Here is a 23,298-nt window from a genome sequence, read left to right on the forward strand (position 1 = left end):
CGCGCTGCCAGGTCGCCACGTGGACGACGCGTCAGCGCCTCCACCCATGGACGACCACTATGACGTGCTAGTGGTGGGCACAGGCCTCACGGAGGCCGTGCTGAGCGCGGCGCTCAGTCGCGCAGGCAAGCGTGTTCTGCATGTGGACCCGCATGCGTACTACGGCGCCCAGTGGGCGAGTCTCACGCTCTCGGAGCTGGGCGACTGGGCGCGCGAGGCGCACGCGGACCTGCGCTTTCCCCGCGGCCCCCTGTGCGATGAGCAGCGGGCGCTCGACCGGCACTACTCGCTCGCGCTGCGGCCTGCGATCCTGCCGGCGTATGGGCCCATGATGGAGGCGCTCGTGCGCTCGAACGTGGCGTCGTACGCGACGTTCCGTCTCCTGGGACGCGTGGGCGTCGTGACGCAGGGCCAGCTCGCGCGAGTCCCCAGCAGCAAGTCGGACATTTTCCGCGACGCGCGCATCTCGCTGGCGGACAAGCGGCGCCTTATGCGGTTTCTTCAGGCCGCGACGTCGCCGGGCGCGTACCACGGGGTAGCGGCGCCGATGCCCGCCGTCTTGCGCGACGAGCTGCAGCTCGACGAGCAGCTCATGCCGTCGATCGTGCACGGCGTCTCCCTGTGCTGGGACGATCATGAGCCGGCGGCTACGGCGATGGAGCGCACGCGCCGCACGCTGCGTGGATACGGGCGGTACGGCCCGTCGCCTTTCCTCGTCGGCCAGTATGGCGGCGCAGGCGAGCTGGCGCAGGGATTCTGCCGCGCCTCGGCGGTGCATGGCGGCGTGTTCATCCTCGGCCATGCCGTCACGGCGCTCAGGCGCGACGGCTCTGCGTGGTCCGTGCGCCTGGACGGCATTGACGTGCCGTTCACCGCCGCGCAGGTCGCCGCGCCACGCACGCTCGTGCCGTCACTCGTGCCGGCCGATACGCCGCCTGCGCCTGGCTACGAGCACATGGCCTTGCTTATCACGGACGCGCCGATCGACTGGGCCACGCATATGCCTCTCGACGAGGGCGAGCTGCCTCCCGAGACGGCGCTCCTTGTCGTGCCGCCGCAGGGGCCGTCGCAGCCGCATGCTGCGATGATCCTCGCGCAAGGCGAAGGCACATTTGCGTGCCCGAAGGGGCAATACGTGTACTACGTGATGTCGCACACCGGTGCCGGCATCGGCGCGCGCTTCTGCCTGGAAGGGGCTGTAGCGCACCTACACTCGCTGCTGGCCTCGGCGGACCCGTGGCTCGTGGAAATGTATGCATCGCATGCGCGGCCGGCCCAGTACGATGCGTCGTCCGAGGCTTATATCGATACCCTCGCGCCCCTCCCCGCCACGGACGGCCCTCGCACGTCGCTGTGTATGGACGAAGAGCCGGTGCATACACAGGCCGTGCCGAACCTCTCCGAGACGCTCGACCAGGGCGTCGCCGCCGCGGAGCATGCCTTCTGGCGCCTCGTCGGCCCCGAGCTCCGAGACGCCGCCCAGGCAGCGGCTATGGCGCGTGCCCAAGAACACGACCCGGCTGAGTACCACGGGCGCGGTGGCGCCGAACCAGCTCTGCGCGCGCCGATCCAGGCGCCCATCGAGTTCTTGCCGCGCCAGACCAGTGATTATGCATGAGCTACATAGAGACGTACGCATCCGCCTCGGCGCGCACGCGCATGGACGTCGCAAGCCACTCGTCGTACGCGGCCTGCGCCCACTGCATCCAGAGCATCCACGGCGCCTCGGCGCCCGGGCCGCCCGGGCCACTGGGCGCTCCCGCGCTCGTAAGCAGCGTTTGCAGCCGCTTCCATAGGGGCGCCTCGGCGGGGAACCGCACGAGCGTCGGCTCGTGAATCGTGCGTGTACCTGTTCCCTGCTCGGGCTCTTTCCGCGCGTCGGCCAGCGCTGCCGCGTACCGCGCCGCATCCCAGAGGCCGCCCAGCTGGTCAATGAGGCCTCGGCCGTGGCCTTGGCGGGTATCCTCGCGTGTCTCGGGGGCGTCAGCGGGGGCGCGCGGCGTCACTGTGACGACCGGCACGCCGCTCGCGTCAGCCTGCGTGGCCGTCTCGTAGGAGCGCGCATGGTCCCGCGGCAGCCTGTGGCGGCTCGTCTCCGGAAGGCACTCCATCCACGCGCGCATGCCCGTCATGACACGGCCGCCCGCGAGCTTGTCAAGTACGTCGCGGGAGAGGCCGCGGCCCTGCTGCACCTTGTGCAGGAAGTCTTCGTACGTCTGGTCCACGTTCTTTTGGACGCGCTTTACCTGCTGTGCGTCCAGCTCGTGCAGGGAGCTCAGCGCCGTGGAGCCGGTGAACAGGCTCTGCACATTCACATGAAGCTTGTCGAGCAGGCCCTGCGTCACCGTGGGACGCATGAGCGCTACGCCAATACTGCCCGTAAGAGTGCTCTGGTTCGCAAAGATCGCGTCGGCGGCCACCGCCGTATAGTACGCGCCGCTCGCACCGACCGAGCCAAACGACACGACGACGGGCCGCTTGGTCCTCGCGCGGATGTCCTGTAGCACGCCCCACAGCGTCTCGCTTGTCACCACATCGCCGCCCCCCGAATTTATGCGCAGCACAATGGCGTCGACATCGCTCTGCTCCGCTGCCTCGTGGAGGCCGCGCATGGCGTCGCTCGCAGACGACGGGCGCTTCGTGCGGTCAATCGCGCCGTTCAGGTACACCAGTGCGACCTTAGGAGAGAGGGGGTCGGGCCGAGACGCCGTTGCCTTGCTAGTGATCTTGGCGTACTGCACCAGCGACTTGCGTGGCCCTGGCTCCAGGCGGCTCTTGTGCTCGTGGTAGTGCAAAGTGCCATCAATGAGGCCTACGTCTAGTGCCTCGCGCGCCGAGTAGGGGCCCTCGTGCATCAGCGCCGCCGCCCGGTCCGTAGCAGCCTCGAGTCCATCGCGCTTGAAGCGGTTCTGGCCCAAGTACCGCGCAAAGTGGCGCTGCATATCGCCCAGCATCTCGGCGTAGTTGGCAAGCTGCGCGGCCGGCAGCTCGTCGTGCACAAACGTGCTAGTCATCGACTTCAGCTCCTTCCGCGTCTCGCTGTGCACTCGCACGCCCAGCCACGAGAGCAGCCGACGCACAAACGGTACGTGCGCCTCCATACCGACGAGTGGGACCGTGCCGGTCGGCTGCATGTACACGCGCTCAAACGTGCTCGCGAGCAGATACGACGTCTGTCGGTCGAACGTGTCGGTCCACGCCACCGTCGACGGCGCATCGTCCTTGAACTGCGCCTTCTTTGCCACTTGGAACTCTTTCAGCGCATGGATAAGCTCTTCGACCTGCGCGAGAGTCAGCGGCTTACGCGGGATCATCGAGGGCAAATTGATGCCGCTCAGGTTGGCCACAATGCCGCGGATTCGTGGGTCCTGCTTAGCAGCGTGGATCGCACGGATCGCCTCGCGCAGCTCCAGCACGGGCGGCGACTCTTTCGATGACGCCTGTGCTAAAAGGCTCTGAAGAGACTCGGGCTGCTTTGTCTCAACGACGGCACCATCGTATAGGCGCCACGTGAGATAGGTACCTGGCTCAATATACTCCTGCGCCCGCTGCTGTCGCGCACTGATCACAGACTGTGTCGCCAGCATCGTCACCGTACAACCGATCACGATCGGGCCCTTGTACCGCCATAGGGCGGAGGCTGTGCGTCCTACTCGCGATTGTGTCACGGCCTTCCACATGCAGCGTCCTCGCTAACGCACGTCGACACGTCGTGATGGCGGCGGCGCCCGCCAACGCCCCCCCATCTTAGTCAGCGCGGCGTTTAGGGTTTCGCCTGCCGCTCAGACCACCTCGCTTGGGCCTACCAGAACTACGCCGAACTGCGCCTGCTCTGTATCCATGCGCTGCACGGTCCAGGCGCTACCATGCATAAATACGGGACTTGTAGGGAGTAACCCTACCGGTGTTGATCATGGTTGCTCCCAAAATCCTCCTTGCTTCCGTTGTTACTGCCATCTCGCTGGGACGGGTTCTCGCTGAGACGCGCGAGCCTGGCGCTGGATCGAGCCAGGCCAGCAAGCGATACTTTTTCCATGCACGCCATTGGATGGGAAATGCTGGACTCGACGTGCGTAGCCCGCTGGCTCGGGCTCACGCTGACCCGCCGGGCCTTGCGTATCAAAAGCGCGGCGGTGTGGACTCGAGCTCCGGCGGCTCAGGCTCGGGTAGCACCTCCGGCTCACGTACGAGTGCCCCGTCTGGCACGTCAAACTCGTCTGTGCCTAGCAAGACGTCGAGCGGTGGTCCTGATTCCACTGGTTTCTTTACAAGCAGCGTTCCGACTTGGACGCCGGGCGGTGGATCAGGTTCGAGCTCCGATCCAAGTTCGTCCGGGGGCGGGGACTCTGGATCAGGCTCCAGTCCTACTGGTGGAAGTGGCTCAAACTCGGGCTCTGACCCTGCTAAGGGGGGTGGCACGGGCTCTGACCCTGATTCTTCTGAGGGAGAAGACGATGGGGATGCAGGCTTGGGCTCGGGGTCTGATAGTGGCGGTGACGGAAGTAGCGGCGCTGGAAGTCCTGGCAGTGATGAGGGTGGCAGCGATGGCGGTGCCAGTGGCTCACCTGGTGACGGCAGCATGGGCGGTTCCGGTGAGGGCCAATGTCTGGGCGACCCCAACGGTGGTGGTTTCGACGACATTCTTGGTGAGCTGTGTTCGTGGCTAACTGGCCATGGTGGTGGGGCAGAGGACCAAATGGTCGTATTCTTGCCCCAAAAGACGTCCAAGACTGCTGCTCGTCGTCTGCACAAGTCACCTACGAAGCGCTCAGTGGCTATTCGCAAGGACGGTCCTGACTCAAGCTCTGGCTCTGGCTCTGGCTCTGGTATTGGCAGTGGTCAAAGCCCCGAGAGCGGCTCTGGGCCTGACGATGGCTCGAATCCCGACCAAGGCGGCTCTGGAAGCTCGGGCCCCGACGGCAGCAGCGATGGCGGCTCTGGCTCTGGATCCTCGTTGGGCGGCGACGACCCGCTGGAGGCGCTCTGTGGGAAGTCTATGGAGATCGAGTACCGCGGCAAGACCGTCAAGGCCAAGTACGGTGGTACGTGCCGCGACTGCAAGGACATTGGTTTGTCCCAGAAAGTCGTGCAACGTCTGGGCCGTTCGCCCAAGAGCTCGCTCCAGAACGTACAGTGGTCCTTCCATTAAATGGCCGACACTATGGATACTTCACTTCTTATTTTCGGGGCTATGCACTTCCCGCTTCGATGTGGGGTGCCTATCCCTCCCTTTTGTTAGTTTTGATTTGTAGATATGAATTGCTGGTCAATGATGGCTTGGCAGTCAGGGTCCTTGCCACGTGGTTTTATGTAGGGGGCGGCTCAAGGGGTCTTGACTCCCTTCATTTACCCCTCGCATGGACCTAAAAGTGGAGGCACTTCTTCGTGAGGCTATGTAGCATGCAGATACTATAAAGCGGGGAACCTCTGGTGTGTTCAACACTCGCCTTGGAATCCAATGCACACACGAACGGTCCTTGTTCTCTTCGTTCTCGCGATCATCTCTCTGGCCACGGCCACGGTGGACAGCGGCCCGCTCCGCATGAACGCCCACAAAGGCATGAAACGCTCGACGCGCAACGAGCGCATGCGGAGGGAAGAGTCTAGTCCCAGCCAAACGACGACGCCTGAGTCTCATGCCACATCTACTGCTACGTCCTCATCGACAGCGCAGGAGAGTGCTTCCGCCTCTGGCTCATCGAAGTGGTGGTGGCCCTTCCCGCTCTTTAACGACCACAACGGCGATGGTACCTACTATCAGCCGGGGCTGGGTTCGTGCGGCAAGAAGAACAGTGAATCCGACATGATTGTAGCTATCTCCCACTCGATGTATGATAAGAAGAAGGACTCAAACAATCCTAACACGAGCCCGTACTGTGGCCGGAAGATCAAGGCTTCGTACAAGGACAAGTCCGTGGAGGTGACGGTGGTCGACCGCTGCACGGGCTGCCAGTTCAGCGACCTGGACTTTTCGCCTGCCGCATTCAAGAAGCTGGCTTCTATGGGTGAAGGGCGTCTCAAGAACGTGAAGTGGAGCTTCATGGACAACTCGGAGTAAGGGCTGTGCGACCCGCATGCTGACCTGCATGCCAGGGTGTGTATATGCGAACGACTGTGAATAGACAATAGCCACTATAGAATACAATGAATGAGTCCTACTCGTCCGAGTCGTCGCTACGCGAATCGGTGGCTCCCTTTTGTGTGAGGACACGCACTGCCACATTAACAATCATACTAAACCAGACGAGCAAAATAGCTTGAAGGATCGCGAGGAGCACCAGGAAGACGACATAGCTAGTGGGTGTCAGGGCATGACCTGATGCCAGGTTGAGTCGGTCCGAGAAGCGGATAAGCGCAGGTGCATCCTTGTAGCACGACCACCAAACGAAGGCGTACGCGATGTGACGCGTGATGGTCCAGACAATCATGAAGATGCCAAACATAATATCGCACAGGGTCTGCCAGCCCATGTACTTGAGCATTTTGGCCGCGCTCAGGCACACATCAGCCGGGTCCATGAGCAGGAGCACGACGATACCGACGGGGTAGAAGCAACACATGTACGAGCCACTAATGAGGACGAGTGTGACAGCATGGTGCGTGAGCATCTGCCAGAAGTCCGAGCGACGTTCTTCCAGGTTGATCACAAAGACTTGGTGAATATAGTTCGACGCCTCCCACAGGTACACCGCCTTGGTCAGCGCGTCCATCGTCGTGCGCGGGTAATCCAGCCATAGATGCTCGGGCCTCCAGGGCCAGAATGGCTGCCGGCGCGAGACGGCCAACACCAGTGCCAGTGACGTGGCGTACAGAATCAGGATCCAGCCCTGCTCGGCGAAACGATGCACCTTGCGATCGAAGCGTCTGATGCTCTTCGCATCACCCTGCGGACTATCGGGTCGTCGGACCAGAGCCCGCGCAGACGGCAGGAGCACCACGCGCATTAGGACCGCGCGAACGACGAGCAGCACAAGGCCCCACGTCACCGCGAAGCAGATATCGTAAGGGCTGCGCTCATACTTGCGCGAATCGGAGGACCACAGCATCGAGAAGCGTTCCCAAAGGGCGCCTGACACTGTGCTGTTGCGCGCGCCTGACAAGAAGAAGCACGCCGACGTGAAACGATGTATCGCGTGCGTCCAGGCTGTCCAGGTCTTCGCGGAGACTGGGAGCTGGACACGCCATCCAGCCAGCGCCATACGTGCATGCTCCCAGGCCTGCATCGAAGTACCACGCGTGGGATCGCTAAAAACATACCCGCTTAGCAGAAGGGCTAGCACCAGCACAGCAAGACTGGTACCGAACAGCTCGAGACTCGCACGTTCCTCAGGACGCTGAGAGACGGGAGCACGAGCTTGCACCTGTGTCGGCTTCTTTGAAATAGCTGGACGCTTGGCAGCTGCGCCTTTCTTGGATGACCGATTTTTACCCTTGCTCATGGCAACGACAGTATGACAATATGTCAACCTGGCGCGTACACCGAGCTCGGGCGCAAATCTTCACGTGCACATCCACATTCTTCCTGCGGCTGGCTGGTCGATGAGTGCGACGGACGTGGCGAGGCAGGCCCGTGAGGCTTTTGATGAAACGCAGAAGCTTCTCTCTATGAGGGGCAGCGAGAAAGCGGACGCTGCGCGCGTAAAGGCGCTCGAGTGCATCCGCACAGCACTCGAGCAGTCCCGCGACGAGATCCAAGCTGCGAATCAGCGAGACGTGGCGGAGGCCAACGAGCTCGTGGCTGCGGGCAAGCTATCGAAGCAGCTCGTGTCTCGTCTGGACCTATTCAGCAAGCCCGGCAAGTGGGATTCGATGCTCCAGGGCGTGACTGACGTTGCGCGCCTCCCGTCGCCCCTGGATGTATGCACGCGCGCCACACGACTCGCTGAGGGCGAGCCGGCCACTGCCGAGCGCGCCGCGACGGGCTCACTGGACCTGTACCGTGTGACGTGCCCGATCGGCGTGCTACTGTGCATCTTTGAGGCGCGACCTGAGGTTATTGTGAACATTGCGAGCCTCGCGATCAAGTCGGGCAACGCAGCGATTCTCAAGGGTGGCAAGGAGTCCAAGCACTCGGCCGCCGTGCTCACGCGGTGCATTGCTGCGGCCCTGGAGCAGAGCGAGCTTCCTCGTCATCTAATCCAGACCGTGCAGTCGCGCGACGAGATCCAAGCCCTTCTGCACGAAGAGCGCTACATCGATCTAGTCATTCCCCGCGGCTCCAATGCACTTGTGAAGGCGATCCAGAGGGATGCGCGCATGCCAGTCATGGGCCATGCAGATGGCCTCTGCGCCGCGTACGTGCACGAAGATGCGCCGGAGCGCCTCACGATCGAAACGGTGCTGGACGCCAAGCTGGACTACCCGAGTGCCTGCAACGCCATCGAGACGCTCCTTGTGCACCGGCACCACTGTGTGTCGGGTCTGTGGCCCACCCTGGCGCATGCCCTTCTGGCTGCTGGCGTGCGCCTGCACTGCGATGATGAGGCGCGCGCCTGCCTTGACGGTGGTCTGACCGACATGGAGTGCTCGCTCGTAAGTGCTGCGACGCCGGAAGACTACGATACTGAGTACTTGGACCTGGACCTCGCTGTGCGCATCGTCGGCAGCGTCGACGAGGCTGTGGATCATATTCAGCAGCATGGCTCTGGACACACCGACGTGATTTTGTGCAAGCCCCTCAATGAGGGCGCCGCTACGCAAGGCGCCAGCGCCGCGGAGATCTTCACTCGCTCCGTCTCGTCGTCAAGCGTCTTTGTTAATGCGTCTTCGCGCTTTGCCGATGGTTTCCGCTTTGGTTTTGGTACGGAAGTCGGCATTAGTACGGGCCGTACACACGCCCGGGGCCCAGTCGGCCTCGAGGGGCTTGTCATCTACAAGTACGTGCTGCGTTCGTCCGGCGAGGGGGCTCAGACGGCCGGCGCCTTTGCGCCGGGCGCGCACCAACGCGCCTGGTCGCACCGTGCGCTGGACCAAGTATACCCAACGCTGTAGTTAGTCGCCCTCGTCCGCAAGTAGCTCGTAGATCTCATCCGTCTCATTGGGCGCCAGGACCAAGTCGATCAGCTCACTTGCGAGCGCTGCTGTCAGCAGAGAGGCGTACCTGCAGCACTCTCCAGCTGCGTGCGCATGCGGTTGCGACGCTCCACGGCCGCTGGCTCCGACAGCCCAGGGAGCACGAGCCAGTCGGGTTCACTCGCAAAGGCAATGCGGCCGACGGCCATCACAAATGCATGGCGCACGCCATGCAATACGCTCTGGACCTGAGGCGCCAACAGCTTTTCCGCCAAGTGACGAGGCGGCTGGCCTTCAGGAAGAAAGAGGCCATGCAAGCACTGTGTGCTTTGGCATACACGCTCCAACGCACTGCATGAGTCGAATACACGTACCGCTCAGCGGCCAGGAGGCCAGGCGAAGGCACAGCCGGCTCGCTATTCCACAGGATTTGAACATCCCAGCTCAGAACCTGGATCAGCGCAGGTAGCAGTGTCGTCGAATCGGCCAGCACCACTGAGGTATCCGCCCAGCGCATCGCATGGGCCAAGAATGCCAGGATCGACGAGTGGACCTGGTGGCTCTCAAGAGGCGGGGTATCATTACGCCGGTCGATCAGGTGCTTTGCGAGCACATCGACCATAGGGAAGCGCGCCTGAGAGAGGCGCAAATTCATCGCCGGCTGCCACGCTGGCTCCCACTGCGACGAAAGGCACAGGTGCAGCGCTAGCGGGTCTCCTGCGATGACTGTAAGAAGATGCATCGTCTCCACAAGCACCTCAGCACTGGGATCCGGCTTACTCAGGAGGAACAGAAGCAGGCCCGGTGTTTTCAGGAACGGTTGCAAACTGCGTCAGTACTCGATACATACTCTTGCAGTCCATACGGCGCCTGTGTCCACGCAACCATATGGCATACACGCACCACACTCAGGCGCAGCGCTTGCTGCTCGGCCGCAGACAGCCTTTCCTCGCCCGTGTCCGCAGCGCATGTAGTCAGGCGCAGGCACTCAACTAGCATCGACATCAGTGACTTGTGCATAGCTGTTCGGGGCGTCGACGGCGACGCTTGCGTCGATGACGGCGTCTGGGACCCTGTGCGCGTCGATGCAGCTGCTTCCTTGTCCCAGCATAGCACGCGTAGGCTCTTTAGAAGGTACGGTGCAAAGTCAGGGTGCGCTACGCTTAGAGCGGCGATCCACCCCAACAGCTCACACAGACACAGGGGCCATGCAGCAGACAAAAGGATATCCAGCATGGTCAAGATTGTGCCGGCTACAGTGCCATAGAGCCGGTCCGCCTGTGCAGCCCACACACGGCTCACGGCATTGTTCAGCGGGACGCGTGGATCCTCCACGGTCTGATCTGCGATCTCACCCAACATCAACTGCACCATGCCTCCACAGTCCGAGTGGAACGCAGCATACGACGTGCCACGCAGGACACATTGCCAGAGCTGCTCGGTCGCGTGCCTCCATCGCTCATGCAGCGGGACAGGCACATGCTCGGGAAGTATAAGTGCGAGCATGTGCAGTAACACTGACGCAGACGACGGCTCTGGAGGACCGCCCCCAGGCCCGAGGGCACCGACCTCGTGCGCCTGGCATGGATGACACAGCACATGGCTGAGCCAACGCGTCTGTCGCACAAACACACACACAAGCACATAGGAATAAGGATCCACCGCCTTATCAGAAGTAGTCGACGGCATGGGCTCAGGAGACGGCGTCGATAGAGATGCATCGGACGAGCGACGATGCGGGAGCAACGGCGAAGGCGGCGCAACAAGCCCCGTATTCGGCGCTGCCTTCGTAGGTGATGGCGATGGCGGGAAAAACGAGTTGTCAAAGTGAGGAAACTCGCGCTTTGTGGCGGTGCGCAGGGTGGGAAGCCCAGTCTCCTGCGTGCATCGCGGGCGCTTGCTGCGTTGGTGTGTTAGTGGCGAGCCCTGCGACGAGAAATTTCGCAGGGATGCGCGCGCGGCGGGTGTGACAAGAGCATCTGTGCCAGGCGTTGTCTTGATAGCATCGAGCATGACAGGCGCTCGCCGCCGCACGGAAGATGGCCAGGCGGCACGGTGGGTATCTTGTTCAATCCGCTGGCGTCAGCAAGAGCACGTACACGAAAAGCCGCGGCCGTTTCCAGTCGTTCCATTTGCCTTCGATTGTCTTGCTGCACGGCTTCGAGCTTAGCCCGATACTCTTTCTCGAGGTCACTTTGGCGGTGTTGTAAATCCAAATTCTGTTGCTGTACACGGTTCCAGTTCGCTCGAACAACGGCAATTTCGCCATGTTGCTGCTGATTTTTCTTCGTAAGTGTAGCAATCAAGTCCTCCTGATGTGTCTGTAGTGCACGAAGCTGCTGTCAATGTGTCACCTCTCGTACCTCCTGGATCTGCGCCTGGAGAGCGTGAAGCGCCGGGTCATCTGGTGTGGCTGCGGGCGATCGCTGGCCTATCTGCTCGACGACCTGGAGCTGTGACTCAGTCTCGTTATCAATAGCCAGCTCGTCCCACCAGGGATCGTCAAAGCTTTCATCGGCGCCATCCTCGTCCATTCCAGCCGTGCCGTCCGGGCACGCCGTGTTGGATGGTCAGCGAGGACCTCGGCGCGTATCTCCAGCCATGGGCGGCCACGTGAGCCCTCCACATACGCGCTGCTCTACGCGTACTCTTGCCTCGCGTTGTGTCGAGGCACCATGGGAATCAAAGGTACGTCTCTTCAACACTCATCTTTGAGGACTCACGTCGCTATTATCTGATGAGGCACCTTCATGCATCAAGCAACTCGACATAAAAACACTCTTCGGGCGTAAGGTGGCCATTGACGCTTCCATGAGCTTGTATCAATTTCTTATCGCCGTCCGCCAAGCTGATGGGCAGCAGATGATGTCCGAGTCAGGCGAAATCACCAGTCATCTACTAGGTTTTTTTTACCGCACACTTAGGATGATTGACTATGGAATCAAGCCGGTCTATGTGTTCGATGGAAAGCCGCCGGACCTTAAAAAAGAAGTGGTATGTACTATCCACTAATAGGCACAGCTCGCGCAGCGCTTTGGTCGACGAGAAGAAGCGCGTGAGCAAGAGGAAGAGCAAAAAGATATCGGTGCGTCTTGCTAGCTGCTGATCCCAGCCGACGCAGAAAAGCTCGACCAGCTGGCTCGGCGCCAAGTGCGGCCGACCCGCGAACATAATGCCGAGGTCCAGCGCCTGCTGTCCCTCATGGGAATTCCCTGGATTGTGGTGTGTACTTTGGAAGCTTATGGCAGGCCCCTTGTGAGGCAGAAGCACAGTGTGCTGAGCTTGCACGCGCAGGCAAAGTGCGTATTTGTATGCTCATATCGCAGGTCTACGCAGCAGGCTCAGAAGATATGGATACGCTGACTTTTGGTACCCCTATTTTGCTGAAAAACCTCACAGCGAGTGAACAGAAAAAGCTCCCTGTGACAGAAATCAATCTAAGCAAGGCTCTAGAAGAGCTGGACATGCCCATGCAGCAGTTTATTGACCTCTGCATGCTCCTTGGTTGCGACTACCTCGATCCCATCAAAGGGATTGGCCCCAAAAAAGCTCTCAAACTAATCCGAGAACACAAGAGTCTAGACCAAGTCCTCGAAGTCCTGCAGTCGGGCGAACGAATGAAAAATGAAGAAGTTCATGAATCTAATATACTAGCAGACGAGCCAAATGGGGAGGCGCCGAAAAAGCGGGGTGCGATTCAAGTGCCCGAGTTTTGGCCCTACCAAGAGGCCCGAGTGCTTTTCCGAGACCCTCAGGTCCAAGACGGAAACACCGTGCAGGTACGTATAGCAACGCACGCCGCTTACGCCAGCTCAAGTGGGATCACCCCAAGACGGACGAACTCGTGCAATTCCTCTGTGCCGACAAAGGGTTCAGGTGAGCTATCTATGTCACTAACATCATAGCGAGGACCGAGTACGCCGTGGCTGCGAAAAATTGTCCAAGGCGGTCGGCCAGAAACAGCAGGGCCGGCTGGATGGCTTTTTCACGTACGTTCAGGCCATTCCCTCAACTGACGCCAGCGTTCAACCGCGTCAAGGGGCAGCCCCCCCAAAACGCAAGAATGCACCTACGCCGGCCAGCGGGAAAGCACCTCGAGGAAAATCGGCTCGTTCCTAAACCAAACCATCTACCTTTAGTAAGCGAACAAATCATAGTGGCAGTACATTAGTCATTGGAGCGTCACCTAGCCTCTGGTTGGGAAAAATGCCATTTGTCCTGCAAGGTGGTCTTCTAAGCCACACAATGGATGCTGATCACCCCGACATGCGTGTGATTTAGGGAAGGCACTACATTTCGACTCTCGTCCTCGTCCCGAGCTAAATGAATGGATCACGTCCACCTATAGACCATATGGACTCACGCATGTTGCCTCTTCAGGTGGCTGTTGAAGGCGACCCTCATCACGGCGCCTTTCCTACCTTTGATTCCGACCAGATGTTTTCGCCTGCTGGCAGTGCAAATGCATCTTTCTATGACGGCGATTTTACGGAGGCTAGCAAGTTGAATCCTGCACCCGATGGAAATAATGGATACCTGTCTTCACCAGGAAGCCCTCCTCCGCCCCTGGGAAGTCTTCAAAATGCCCCAAGCTATCCACTTTTGTCTTCCAAGGAGTCTCAGTACAGCATGCGTTTGCCTGACGCTACGAGCAACCAGTCCTTATACGAAAGAAATGTTTATCACGATGACATGAGTGAGAATTCGGAACTTGAGCATGAGAACCCGTACCCGTGGATGACCATGGTGGACTTCAAGGAGGCAGACGACCATTTGCACGATCCTACGGTGGGTGTAACGCAGAGATCGCTCAGGCCTTGGCGTGCTTTGTTCAATGTCGGTACAATCGTACTCCTGGTGCTAGCAGTTCTCATGCTCTTTGCAGGCTACCCCATTTTACATCAATACACTGTCGACAAACAGGCAAACGATCGGGACACCGCTCTTCATCAGCTTATGCCTCTGAACTCTCATTATCCGCCTGGGTTTCCGGTTGCACGGGCAAATCAGACGAGTCAATTCGATTCTAAACAGCGAATGTTTATCGATCCTGCTACGCCATCGTCGGCTTACGAGTTGGAGAGCACGTTCTCGAAGAATAATGGCAAGAAATTCAAGCTTGTGTTCTCTGATGAATTTAACACCGATGGGCGTAGCTTTTACCCAGGTGAGGATCCTTTCTGGGAGGCTGTGGACCTACACTACTGGGGAACTAATAACTTCGAATGGTATGACCCTGCGGCTGCATACACTCGTGATGGTTCGCTTCGGCTTCGTCTGGAGCAGCATCCGGAGCATAACTTAAACTTCCGCGGTGCTATGATCCAGTCTTGGAACAAGTTCTGCTTCCGCAACGGTATCTTGATTGCCTCAGTCCAATTACCAGGTTATGCGGATGTGGCTGGTCTATGGCCTGCCATATGGATGATGGGGAACTTGGGACGTGCTGGCTTCGGTGCGTCGTTGCAAGGAACATGGCCTTATTCCTACGATCAATGTGATATTGGCACATTGATGAACCAGACCCAGTACAATGATGATTATCCTAAAGGCAATCCCGCCAATGCTACTACCCTGGGCGGTGCCACCATGTTTAACCAGCAGCATGAGACTCGCTCCATTTCATTTTTACCAGGTCAAAAGCTTTCGCGTTGCACCTGCGAAGGCCAAGATCATCCTGGCCCTTGGGACAAAGAAGCGAAGGAATTTGTTGGCCGCGCAGCTCCAGAAATTGACGTGTTTGAAGCCCAGGTGGCCCAAGTCAATAACGATAAATATTATCTACAAGTATCGCAATCATACCAAATTGCCCCTTACAATTGGCAGTACAATATTACTTACGCGAATCAGACAAAATTGTACGACTTCTATAAGTGGGATGATGACTTCAGTCATATCAACTTGTACAATGGCGAGATCACACAGCAATCTCTAAGTGGTATTAACCTGGCCAGTCAGAAAGCTGTGCAACATGTTGTCAATGATACTGACACTGATCCGAAGAAACATAACTTTGCCACTTATTCTGCCGAGTATAAAGGAGGACCGGATGGCTATGTCGCGTGGACCAGTAATGGTAAGCCGGCGTGGGAAGTGTATGGCGCAGCCCTTGGGCCCGATCCGCTATCTAAGGTCGGACAGCGCCAGTTCCCCAAAGAGCCTATGTATATTCTGCTAAACTTGGGTATTTCCAAGAACTTTGGTGATATAAGTTGGGACAAACTGATTGGCGGTTTCCCTTTCGAAATGGCTGTGGACTGGGTGCGTGTGTACCAGGATCCCGATGATGAGGAAGCGGATACCACCTGTGATCCTGCCGATATGCCTACGGCCGACTACATTAACCGACATATGGAAGCATACACGAATGCTAATCTGACAACTTGGGGTGGTTCTCGAGAACACGGTGGATACGAGGGTGATTGGCCGCTAAACAAAATGTACATCAAAGGCTGTGATCCAAGTACTATATCTAAAAACCCAGGTGATCCAAGCTGGTCCTATACGCCGGCATCGCCGGTCCCATCCGCACAGGTCACGAAAATCGCCGGTGCTCAGGGAAATTAGTTTTGAACTACCTGGTAGCTTGGATGGATTGCTTTCTTTTACTGGTATATACAACTTCTTGGTCTCTAGGATGAACTACTTGGTAGCAACAATATGATGTTTAGGGCCGTCTGTAAATACCGGTTCGTTCGCCAATGAAAAGGAAGCAAGTTGGGTTGAGTCGACGCAGGCCGCCCGTGCCGAAGAATGACTAATGATAAATAAGTTGGCCCATTCCTGGCTCTTTATTTATTGTGCAGCCGAGCCAATGCGTGCACTGCCTCACAGTGGTATTTTCGTAATTTTAAGCTGCCAGGCATTCCCAAACAAAGTGAGCCGCTATTGACAATCAACCTACCGACCAAGGCCCATTGGTCTTTTAGCGTCGGAACAATGACGACGGGCCCGCCACCGTCATCGCATGCGTCGATGTCTATCGCATCATCGCATACTGGTTGGGCGGATGCTTCGTCCGGCCACAACTCTGTCAGCTCTCCGCAGCAATTTCAATCACCGAGCACGCCGATTCGAAGTGCTCCGTCCACGCAAGCCCATTTGGATGCCCCGTCAACGGCGGGTCACCCGCAAATGCCCTCCGCTGTCTCCCCTTCCTCAATGCAACATGACCATTTCCGGTCCGTGGAGAATGGCCAAGATATGGAGTCCGCACCTTATGGGTGGATGGAAGGCGTGAAAGGGCGCAATATCGACGATGACCTTCATGACCCGGCTAAGCCCTTGAAGGGCTCTTTTGAGCCTATGCGTGCTATCCTCAATGTGGGCACCCTCATTGTCCTGTGTTTAGCCTTGTTGATGTTGTTTGTGGGCTATCCTGTGTTGCATCACTACACGGAGGATTCCGATCAAAATAACCGCATGGATCTTTTCGACAAAGTCTTGGGTCGAGGAACTAACTATCCACCAAGGTTTCCCGTGCAACGCGCGAACTCTTCACAACTTTCCAATGCTTTTGGTCGCGATGCTAGTATGCTTATCGACCCTGATACCCCCGCCTCGGCTTACGAGATGGAAAGTACCTATTCCAAGTCAAGCGGTAAAAAACTCAAACTCGTGTTTTCTGACGAATTCAACGTCCCTGGGCGTAGCTTTTATCCGGGCGAGGACCCTTTTTGGGAGGCTGTGGATCTGCACTACTGGGCCACAGGAAATTATGAGTGGTATGATCCTGCGGCAGTTTACACAGCCGATGGATCGCTTCGGGTGCGTCTTGAGCAACACCCAGAGCATAATTTAAACTTCCGTGGCGGTATGCTACAGTCTTGGAACAAATTTTGCTACCGGGGTGGCTTATTTATGGCTCGTGTTCAAATGCCTGGCTTTAGAACTGTGAACGGTCTTTGGCCAGCCATTTGGACTATGGGAAACCTTGGTCGTGCTGGCTATGGTGCTACTACACAGGGTACCTGGCCATATTCTTATGACGTGTGCGATTTGGGAACTGTGCAAAATCAGACTTTATTCACTCCCGAGAATCCCACTGGAATTCCCGAAGGCGCAACGACGCTAGGTGGTGCTACAGTGTTTAACAAGCAGCACAACACGCGCTCAATTTCGTTCCTTCCTGGTCAGAAGCTGTCAAGGTGCACATGCAAAGGTGATGATCACCCTGGCCCCTGGGATAGCAAGAACAATCAATATGTCGGTCGCTCTGCACCTGAAATTGATATGTTTGAGGAGCAAACAGACCAGAAGAAAGGTATTGTTGTGTCTCAATCGTGCCAGATGGCCCCTTACAACTGGAAATACAACATCACACACGATAACCAAACAGCGGCTTATCACATTTTTAATTACTCTCAGGGGGTGAATGATATTAACCTCTACAACGGCGAGATTACTCAACAGTCATTAAGTGGTGTTCATTTGGGCGACCAACAAGCCGTTCAACATGTGGCTGAAAGTCAAGATACAAGTTCACCCACCAATTTCGCAACTTATTCTATGGAGTACCAGGGCGGCCCCGATGGGTATGTCGCTTGGACCAGTGGCGGTCAGCCAGCTTGGGAGCTGTATCCTCAAGCTGTTATTCCTGACTCTATTTCTAAAGTGGGTCAGCGCCAATTTCCCGTGGAGCCCATGTATATTATCATTAATTTGGGTGTTTCGAGAAACTTCGGTGATATTGATTGGGAAAGACTTACGCCTGGCTTTCCCTTCGAGATGGCTGTCGATTGGGTGCGATTGTACCAAGATCCCGACAATATTGATGTTGGTTGTGATCCTGATGATATGCCCACGGCAGACTACATTAATCGGCATATGGAGGCTTACACTAACGCCAATTTGACTGTCTGGGGAGGTAAGCGCGAGGATGGCGGCTACGGTGCTGTTTGGCCGCGCAACAGCCTGTACTCAAAAGGTTGCGATGCAACCCCAAGCACGGACCCAGGTGATCCCGACTACCCTGCTCCGCTTGCCTCCCCTGTAGCATCTGCGTCGGTTACAGCTGGGCGTGGTGCTGGAGATAGCTGGATTTGGAACTAAAATAGGAGTGAATAGACCATGACTATGAGGCGCAGGTGACTTAACACGTGATTCAAATGTTGTCCAAAAGGGCAGATGGAAATTTTCTGACACTTGATCGCTGATTCACGGCTCTGTACTTAGCACCAACAGTGAGCCAGATTCATTCCTTGGACGAGGACTAGGCTCAACATTATATTTGAAGAGAGCGGCGGTGTGACGAACTCAGGCAGGTTCTCAGACTCGCCGGTCCTTATTTCGACGTTACATGTCCAACTCACAGCTGCAAGGCAGGGTATCCTCCCCTGTTGTCAACCGGAAAGCATCTGCATGGATACATAGGGAGCCGTGTATGGAGACGGGCATGCCACTCAATGCGCCTCATGTTCGCGAGTCTGTACCTCCCGCAATGAGCTCTCAGACACTCTCACCAAAGTTGGATTCTACGTCGCGCTCTCAATTTCCCGTGACGGCAGAGGAAGAGTATATCCAGGATTTCATGGGGACAGCGCTGAAGGAGCTTGAAAATGAGGCATCTTTGCAAGATTCCAGTAATCATCCTGGTATGGGCCTGTTGCTTTCCTTGTCAGATAAGCTGGCGCCCACCATGGACGTGCCCGGAGCTAGCGGCCCCGACGCCGTGTCCGAACCCTCGCAGAGAGCGTCGTCCACGGATATTGGCTCATACAACAAATCAATGGGTGTTTCGAGTCCCGTGGTGCCATCCTCGCTCGCCACTCCAACTCCCTCCCTCTTTGCCCCGCCCTGTACGCCGTTTGACCACAGTATTCATCTGGACACAGTTGCATCAGTAGCGTCAGAAGCTGCTGCGACTCAGTACAAAGAGCCTGCAGAGTACCGATCAAAGAGGCTTGGAAGCTTGGAGAACCCTACCTCAGGACCATTTCCGTCCCCTGACCTGGCCCCTTTTACGCCCTCATCCTCGAACGCTTACTTGTACATGCTTCGTCACACAGCCGTCAAGGACTCTAACCTTTCCGTGGATGGTCATCTGATTGGAAAGTCCCAGATATCCCCACCTTCCGTGGCGCTCAGTACACCAAACGCCACTGCGCGTCCGGATATGAGTCCCGCGTCAACGCCCGCAATAATTGATGACCTAACTGCTTCGGCACAGCCCGTACAAGGTGAAGCACCTATTGTGACAAGGGACTCTAACTTACCCTGTGCATTGCCTAATGCTTCCTTCCTGGATGACGAACTTAAGCAACGACAGGTCATCGAAGATGCTGTAAGAACACTGAATGCGCACCATCAGTTGGCACAGACAGCTGCCTTGCAACACCATGAATCTTTGAACCTGACAGTGCCCAGCCATTCTGCTACTAAGGCCCCGCTGCTCAACACTGCTACTACAGGACAGGTTATGGCAGATGATCCATCCAGTACATTATCGAAATGCACGATGGGCGTCGATGGCAAGCAAAACAAACGGGCCAAGATTGGTGATGCCAAGATTCCCGAATCAACGGAGACGTTGCAGAAACGGTTCCAGTGCCCCAAATGCTCTCGTGCATTCGCCAGAGCCTACAATCTTAATACCCACCTTTCCACACATGACCCGGACCCATCGCGTGCGAAGCCGTTTCCTTGTCCATATCGTTCATGTCGAGCTGAGGGTGGTCGCTCATTCTCTCGGAAGCATGACCTTCAGCGGCATGTAGCAAGCGTGCATGAATGGGAACCTGAACCTGGGGTCCACGGTGATACGTCAGAGGTGGGAGAAGGACAGGAGACTGGCGGTCTCGCGAGCCTGGGCCTCGGAGCACCTGGCAAGAAGTTCAGGTGCGAGCAGTGTGGGCGTGGTTTCGTTCGACGGGATGCCCTTCGTCGTCACCATTGCGAGCGCACCATGACAAACGCTGTGCGTAAGACAATGCCCAACACCACCAATGCCTCGGCCCTTCCGGTGCGACCGCTACCCAGTCACGTCTCTTCCCCTATGGAATTGGCACGAGGAAGCGGGGGTGGCGAGCCGATGTCGTCAGAGACCCGACTTTTTACGCGGGACATGGTCGTTGGACAATCCAAATCGGTTAATACCACGTCCGCGCCAATGGAGCGCAGTCATGCAACGGGCTTAGCGACTGCTTCTGTATGATTATATACCAGCCACCGTATGTACTATATGAATGTAAGACTACTTGCGTGCCTTTTTCACAGAGCTTGCGGCGGTTGATGGCGCTGTTTCTGCCCGAGCATGTGCCAGTAGAAGCGTGAATAACCTGTGATGCTCATCAAGGATCACCTGGTCACCGGCTCGGACGACAAGTGCCATGCGGAGCGGGTCTTCCGTGGATGGTGCACATGCGGCCAACTGCGACGCGGTTTCGGACCATGAAGTAGGATACACCGATGCACGGCGCTGCACAGCGTCGGCCAGCAGAGAAGCGACGGCCAGAGCCGCACCGGCAGGCGGTGAGCCGGGCCAGCCCTCGTCCAGTGCCTCGACAGCATCGAGGCGTGCTGAAGGCAAGGCGTCCTTCTTCTGCGCACGCTCAAACCCAGACTGCGAGACACACAGTAGGCGCGCGAACCCGACGAGGTCGTCGGGAACTTCGCCCGCCGCACGGCTCAAGGTGCGCTTCTCCGACGACGACAGTGTACCAGGCTGCAAGTCGAGCGTCGAGCTAAAAGGTGGGGTGGGCGTCGGCTTGCTCAGTCGTGCGAGCAAAAACACTTCATCCATGCCTAATTCCGTGCAAGCCCACTCGAATCGTTGGCCCAGATAAGCTGCGATCGTATCTTGGGGGGCGCCAGTGATTTGCGTCAGCTTGGCAACCGCTGCCTCTAGCACGGTCATCGCAGGTAGTTCGACTAGGATCAGATATATGCAACGTACCCAGATCGCCGCGGTTGGGCTCATCCACAAAACCATAGCGCCGCAGTAGGTCGCTATTGGGCGGGTTGCCGTAGGTGTTGAGCAACTGCTCGCCGACCTGAATCGGCTTGGTGCATCGCATTTCAAGTGCTTCGCGCTTGTAGAAACAGCGTGTCTGCATTAGTGGCGTCCACATACATTTTCCGAGCCAAACTTGGCATTGAGCATATCCGCCATCGGCACCATCGAGATGTCCCGGACGTCTTCGTCGTTCTCCTCATCCTCACTTTCATCATTTTCGTCCATGTCAATCTCAGCCGACTCTTCGTGATCCACTTCGTCGCCCTCGTCGCCACGAGGCATGGCACGCTCCACGGCGACCTCGGCAGGGGCAAACGTAATGTCCGCCTCGTCGGACTCGGCGTGGCTAAGGTCGCGCTTTACATGGAAGCTGCGGCTTAGGATCGACGAGCCCATGCGGTGGTACATCTCAATATGGTAGTACTTCTCGATCACAGCATGCAAGTCCGACGCATGGACGCCCACAAAGATATGAGGATATTGCTCGATATAGGGACGCACATAGGTACAATAGTCCTCTTCGGCCTCAGCACGCGCAATTTTGTCTTGAATGTCAGTACCTTGGAGCATATCCAACTGCTCAGCTGTCCAGAACATAGGTGTGGAAAACGTCGACGGCATAATACCAAAGTAGGGGCCCCAGGTCATGCCGGTCGTCTCGCCCTGCGTAGACGCGCGCCAGTGCTCCCACATGAGCATCAAAATGAGTCCACACCAGCCATGCTCCAGTACGTCTTTCCATGCAAGTCCTTCACGCGGCGCTTTCTCCTGCTCAGCAGCCTCACATGCCGCTTGCAGACCGCTAGTGCCGAGATTCATGAGCATGGAGCGAGGAATAGAAAACAGGCGATCGTTCTCAGAGATCGCACTCAGGGCTACAAGGCCTCGGCCCATCCCTGGTATCTTTTGCAACGACAAACGAGAGTCAATCCAGCCGCCATTTGAGGTGAACCAGTCAAGAAAAGCGCGTTCCTGATCGTCCGCCATGGTGATTAGGCGACTGGAAGAATAAAGCGAATGGGCCGTGCATACATAATTCCCAGGTGCAGTGAATTGGTCTAAATGTGAGCGAGCGCTTCGCTTCCCGCTTCACCTACTATGCAACTGTTCGTGGAGAGTCGCGGGAAGATCAAGGGGGCCTACTTTCCCCTGGAGATAAACATGCCGGAGGATGCTACGCTCGGAATGCTAAAGAATGGCATTGCCCACTTGGTTCCGGCACTTCCCATCGTGCGCCAACGTCTCACAGACGCTCAGAAGAGGCCATTGGTGGGCGACGAAAAGCGCCTCACGGATCTGGGCATTGAGAACAACGCGCGCTTGTCGGTCAAGGATCTCGGCCCACAGATCAGCTGGCGCACTGTCTTTCTTGTCGAATATGCTGGCCCCTTGCTCATTCACCCCATCATTTATTATCTGGCCCCTCTCGTGTGGTCGTACTTCGGGTTCCAGTATGACAAGTCTCTCGTGCAAAAGTTGGTCCTTGTTCTGGTGGTGCTGCACTTTGCCAAGCGTGAGTTCGAGACGGTCTTTGTGCACCGTTTCTCGAATGCTACAATGCCGGCCTTCAACATTGTCAAGAACTCGGGTCACTACTGGTTGCTCTCCGGTGTACTCCTTGCGGGTGGTGTCTACTCTCCATCGCTGGGCGCACAGGCTGTCAAAGGGACGATCCGCGACAACCTCGTGTATCTTGGAGCCTGCTCTCTACTGTGGACTATTGCGGAGCTGGGAAACTTACAGTCGCACCTCATTCTCATGAATCTGCGCCCGAAAGGCACTCGTGTGCGCCAGATTCCCCGGGGCGCTCTGTTTGAGCTAGTGAGCTGCCCCAACTACTTCTTCGAGTCGCTCGCCTGGCTCGCAATTACTCTCATGACTCTCTCCCTCAGTGGCCTCATATTCCTTGTCGTTTCTACGGTGCAGATGACTTTGTGGGCCATCAAGAAGCACAAGAACTACCGCAAGGAGTTCGCCGACCAGTACCCTCGTCAGCGTAAGATCATGTTCCCCTTCGTTTTTTAGTCACGTGAATAGACACACGTCGCGACAGAAAGTGTTGTTTAGGCGCAGGCGCAGCCTAAAGTCTGGCTTTATACACCCTCGTTACGTCAAGTGTCTGCACTGGCCATGGGCCTAATTGCCTCAGAGGGTGATTTGGAGCATGCTTTGGCACCCCTGGTGCCTACCATGAATCTTTCTGAAACAGAAGAAACATGGGACCGCATCGAGCGTGCTCTGTCTCAGTTCCAGGCACTCACCAAAGAGGGTGCGACGAAGGTCCCCACGTACGTCGCGCGCGTACGCGACCTTTCCCCTTGCATCGTCCGATC

The 23,298-nt window shown here is 57.3% G+C and overlaps 12 protein-coding genes across 12 annotated transcripts; 8 read left to right on the forward strand and 4 right to left on the reverse strand.

Moving 5' to 3' along the window:
• Positions 1–46: 46 nt before the first annotated feature.
• Positions 47–1,618, forward strand: MSY001_0535 (uncharacterized protein; the record flags this gene model as incomplete). The annotated part of the gene is made up of 1 exon (XM_018885625.1): positions 47–1,618. One exon carries the CDS (start codon positions 47–49, stop codon positions 1,616–1,618), a length of 1,572 nt encoding a protein of 523 aa, XP_018739162.1.
• Position 1,619: 1 nt separating this feature from the next.
• Positions 1,620–3,680, reverse strand: MSY001_0536 (uncharacterized protein; the record flags this gene model as incomplete). Its single annotated transcript, XM_018885626.1, has 1 exon — positions 1,620–3,680. One exon carries the CDS (start codon positions 3,678–3,680, stop codon positions 1,620–1,622), a length of 2,061 nt encoding a protein of 686 aa, XP_018739163.1.
• A 1,956-nt stretch (positions 3,681–5,636) lies between these two features.
• MSY001_0537 (uncharacterized protein) lies at positions 5,637–6,058 on the forward strand (the record flags this gene model as incomplete). Its single annotated transcript, XM_018885627.1, is given in 2 exon segments — positions 5,637–5,747; positions 5,762–6,058. The coding sequence occupies 2 exon segments, from the start codon at positions 5,637–5,639 to the stop codon at positions 6,056–6,058; spliced, it is 408 nt and encodes a 135-aa protein (XP_018739164.1).
• A 97-nt stretch (positions 6,059–6,155) lies between these two features.
• Positions 6,156–7,439, reverse strand: MSY001_0538 (uncharacterized protein; the record flags this gene model as incomplete). The annotated part of the gene is given in 2 exon segments (XM_018885628.1): positions 6,156–7,245; positions 7,258–7,439. The coding sequence occupies 2 exon segments, from the start codon at positions 7,437–7,439 to the stop codon at positions 6,156–6,158; spliced, it is 1,272 nt and encodes a 423-aa protein (XP_018739165.1).
• A 100-nt stretch (positions 7,440–7,539) lies between these two features.
• MSY001_0539 (uncharacterized protein) lies at positions 7,540–8,991 on the forward strand (the record flags this gene model as incomplete). Its single annotated transcript, XM_018885629.1, has 1 exon — positions 7,540–8,991. The coding sequence occupies one exon, from the start codon at positions 7,540–7,542 to the stop codon at positions 8,989–8,991; it is 1,452 nt and encodes a 483-aa protein (XP_018739166.1).
• A 92-nt stretch (positions 8,992–9,083) lies between these two features.
• Positions 9,084–10,701, reverse strand: MSY001_0540 (uncharacterized protein; the record flags this gene model as incomplete). The annotated part of the gene is made up of 3 exons (XM_018885630.1): positions 9,084–9,332; positions 9,365–9,839; positions 9,863–10,701. 3 exons carry the CDS (start codon positions 10,699–10,701, stop codon positions 9,084–9,086), a joined length of 1,563 nt encoding a protein of 520 aa, XP_018739167.1.
• A 1,122-nt stretch (positions 10,702–11,823) lies between these two features.
• On the forward strand, positions 11,824–12,111 carry MSY001_0541 (uncharacterized protein; the record flags this gene model as incomplete). The annotated part of the gene is made up of 2 exons (XM_018885632.1): positions 11,824–12,006; positions 12,028–12,111. 2 exons carry the CDS (start codon positions 11,824–11,826, stop codon positions 12,109–12,111), a joined length of 267 nt encoding a protein of 88 aa, XP_018739168.1.
• A 102-nt stretch (positions 12,112–12,213) lies between these two features.
• On the forward strand, positions 12,214–13,131 carry MSY001_0542 (uncharacterized protein; the record flags this gene model as incomplete). Its single annotated transcript, XM_018885633.1, has 3 exons — positions 12,214–12,283; positions 12,349–12,791; positions 12,922–13,131. The coding sequence occupies 3 exons, from the start codon at positions 12,214–12,216 to the stop codon at positions 13,129–13,131; spliced, it is 723 nt and encodes a 240-aa protein (XP_018739169.1).
• A 234-nt stretch (positions 13,132–13,365) lies between these two features.
• Positions 13,366–18,063, forward strand: KRE6.2 (Putative transglycosidase required for B-1,6-glucan biosynthesis. Possible fusion of two KRE6 genes; the record flags this gene model as incomplete). The annotated part of the gene is made up of 2 exons (XM_018885634.1): positions 13,366–15,562; positions 16,214–18,063. 2 exons carry the CDS (start codon positions 13,366–13,368, stop codon positions 18,061–18,063), a joined length of 4,047 nt encoding a protein of 1,348 aa, XP_018739170.1.
• A 247-nt stretch (positions 18,064–18,310) lies between these two features.
• On the forward strand, positions 18,311–20,164 carry MSY001_0544 (uncharacterized protein; the record flags this gene model as incomplete). The annotated part of the gene is made up of 1 exon (XM_018885635.1): positions 18,311–20,164. One exon carries the CDS (start codon positions 18,311–18,313, stop codon positions 20,162–20,164), a length of 1,854 nt encoding a protein of 617 aa, XP_018739171.1.
• A 900-nt stretch (positions 20,165–21,064) lies between these two features.
• Positions 21,065–21,952, reverse strand: MSY001_0545 (uncharacterized protein; the record flags this gene model as incomplete). Its single annotated transcript, XM_018885636.1, has 2 exons — positions 21,065–21,861; positions 21,886–21,952. 2 exons carry the CDS (start codon positions 21,950–21,952, stop codon positions 21,065–21,067), a joined length of 864 nt encoding a protein of 287 aa, XP_018739172.1.
• A 111-nt stretch (positions 21,953–22,063) lies between these two features.
• Positions 22,064–22,990, forward strand: MSY001_0546 (uncharacterized protein; the record flags this gene model as incomplete). The annotated part of the gene is made up of 1 exon (XM_018885637.1): positions 22,064–22,990. One exon carries the CDS (start codon positions 22,064–22,066, stop codon positions 22,988–22,990), a length of 927 nt encoding a protein of 308 aa, XP_018739173.1.
• Between the last annotated feature and the right edge of the window lie 308 nt (positions 22,991–23,298).

The sequence above is a fragment of the Malassezia sympodialis genome, genomic scaffold (genome assembly GCF_000349305.1).
Source record: "Malassezia sympodialis ATCC 42132 genomic scaffold, msy_sf_2, whole genome shotgun sequence".
In the NCBI taxonomy this organism is placed as follows: domain Eukaryota; kingdom Fungi; phylum Basidiomycota; class Malasseziomycetes; order Malasseziales; family Malasseziaceae; genus Malassezia; species Malassezia sympodialis.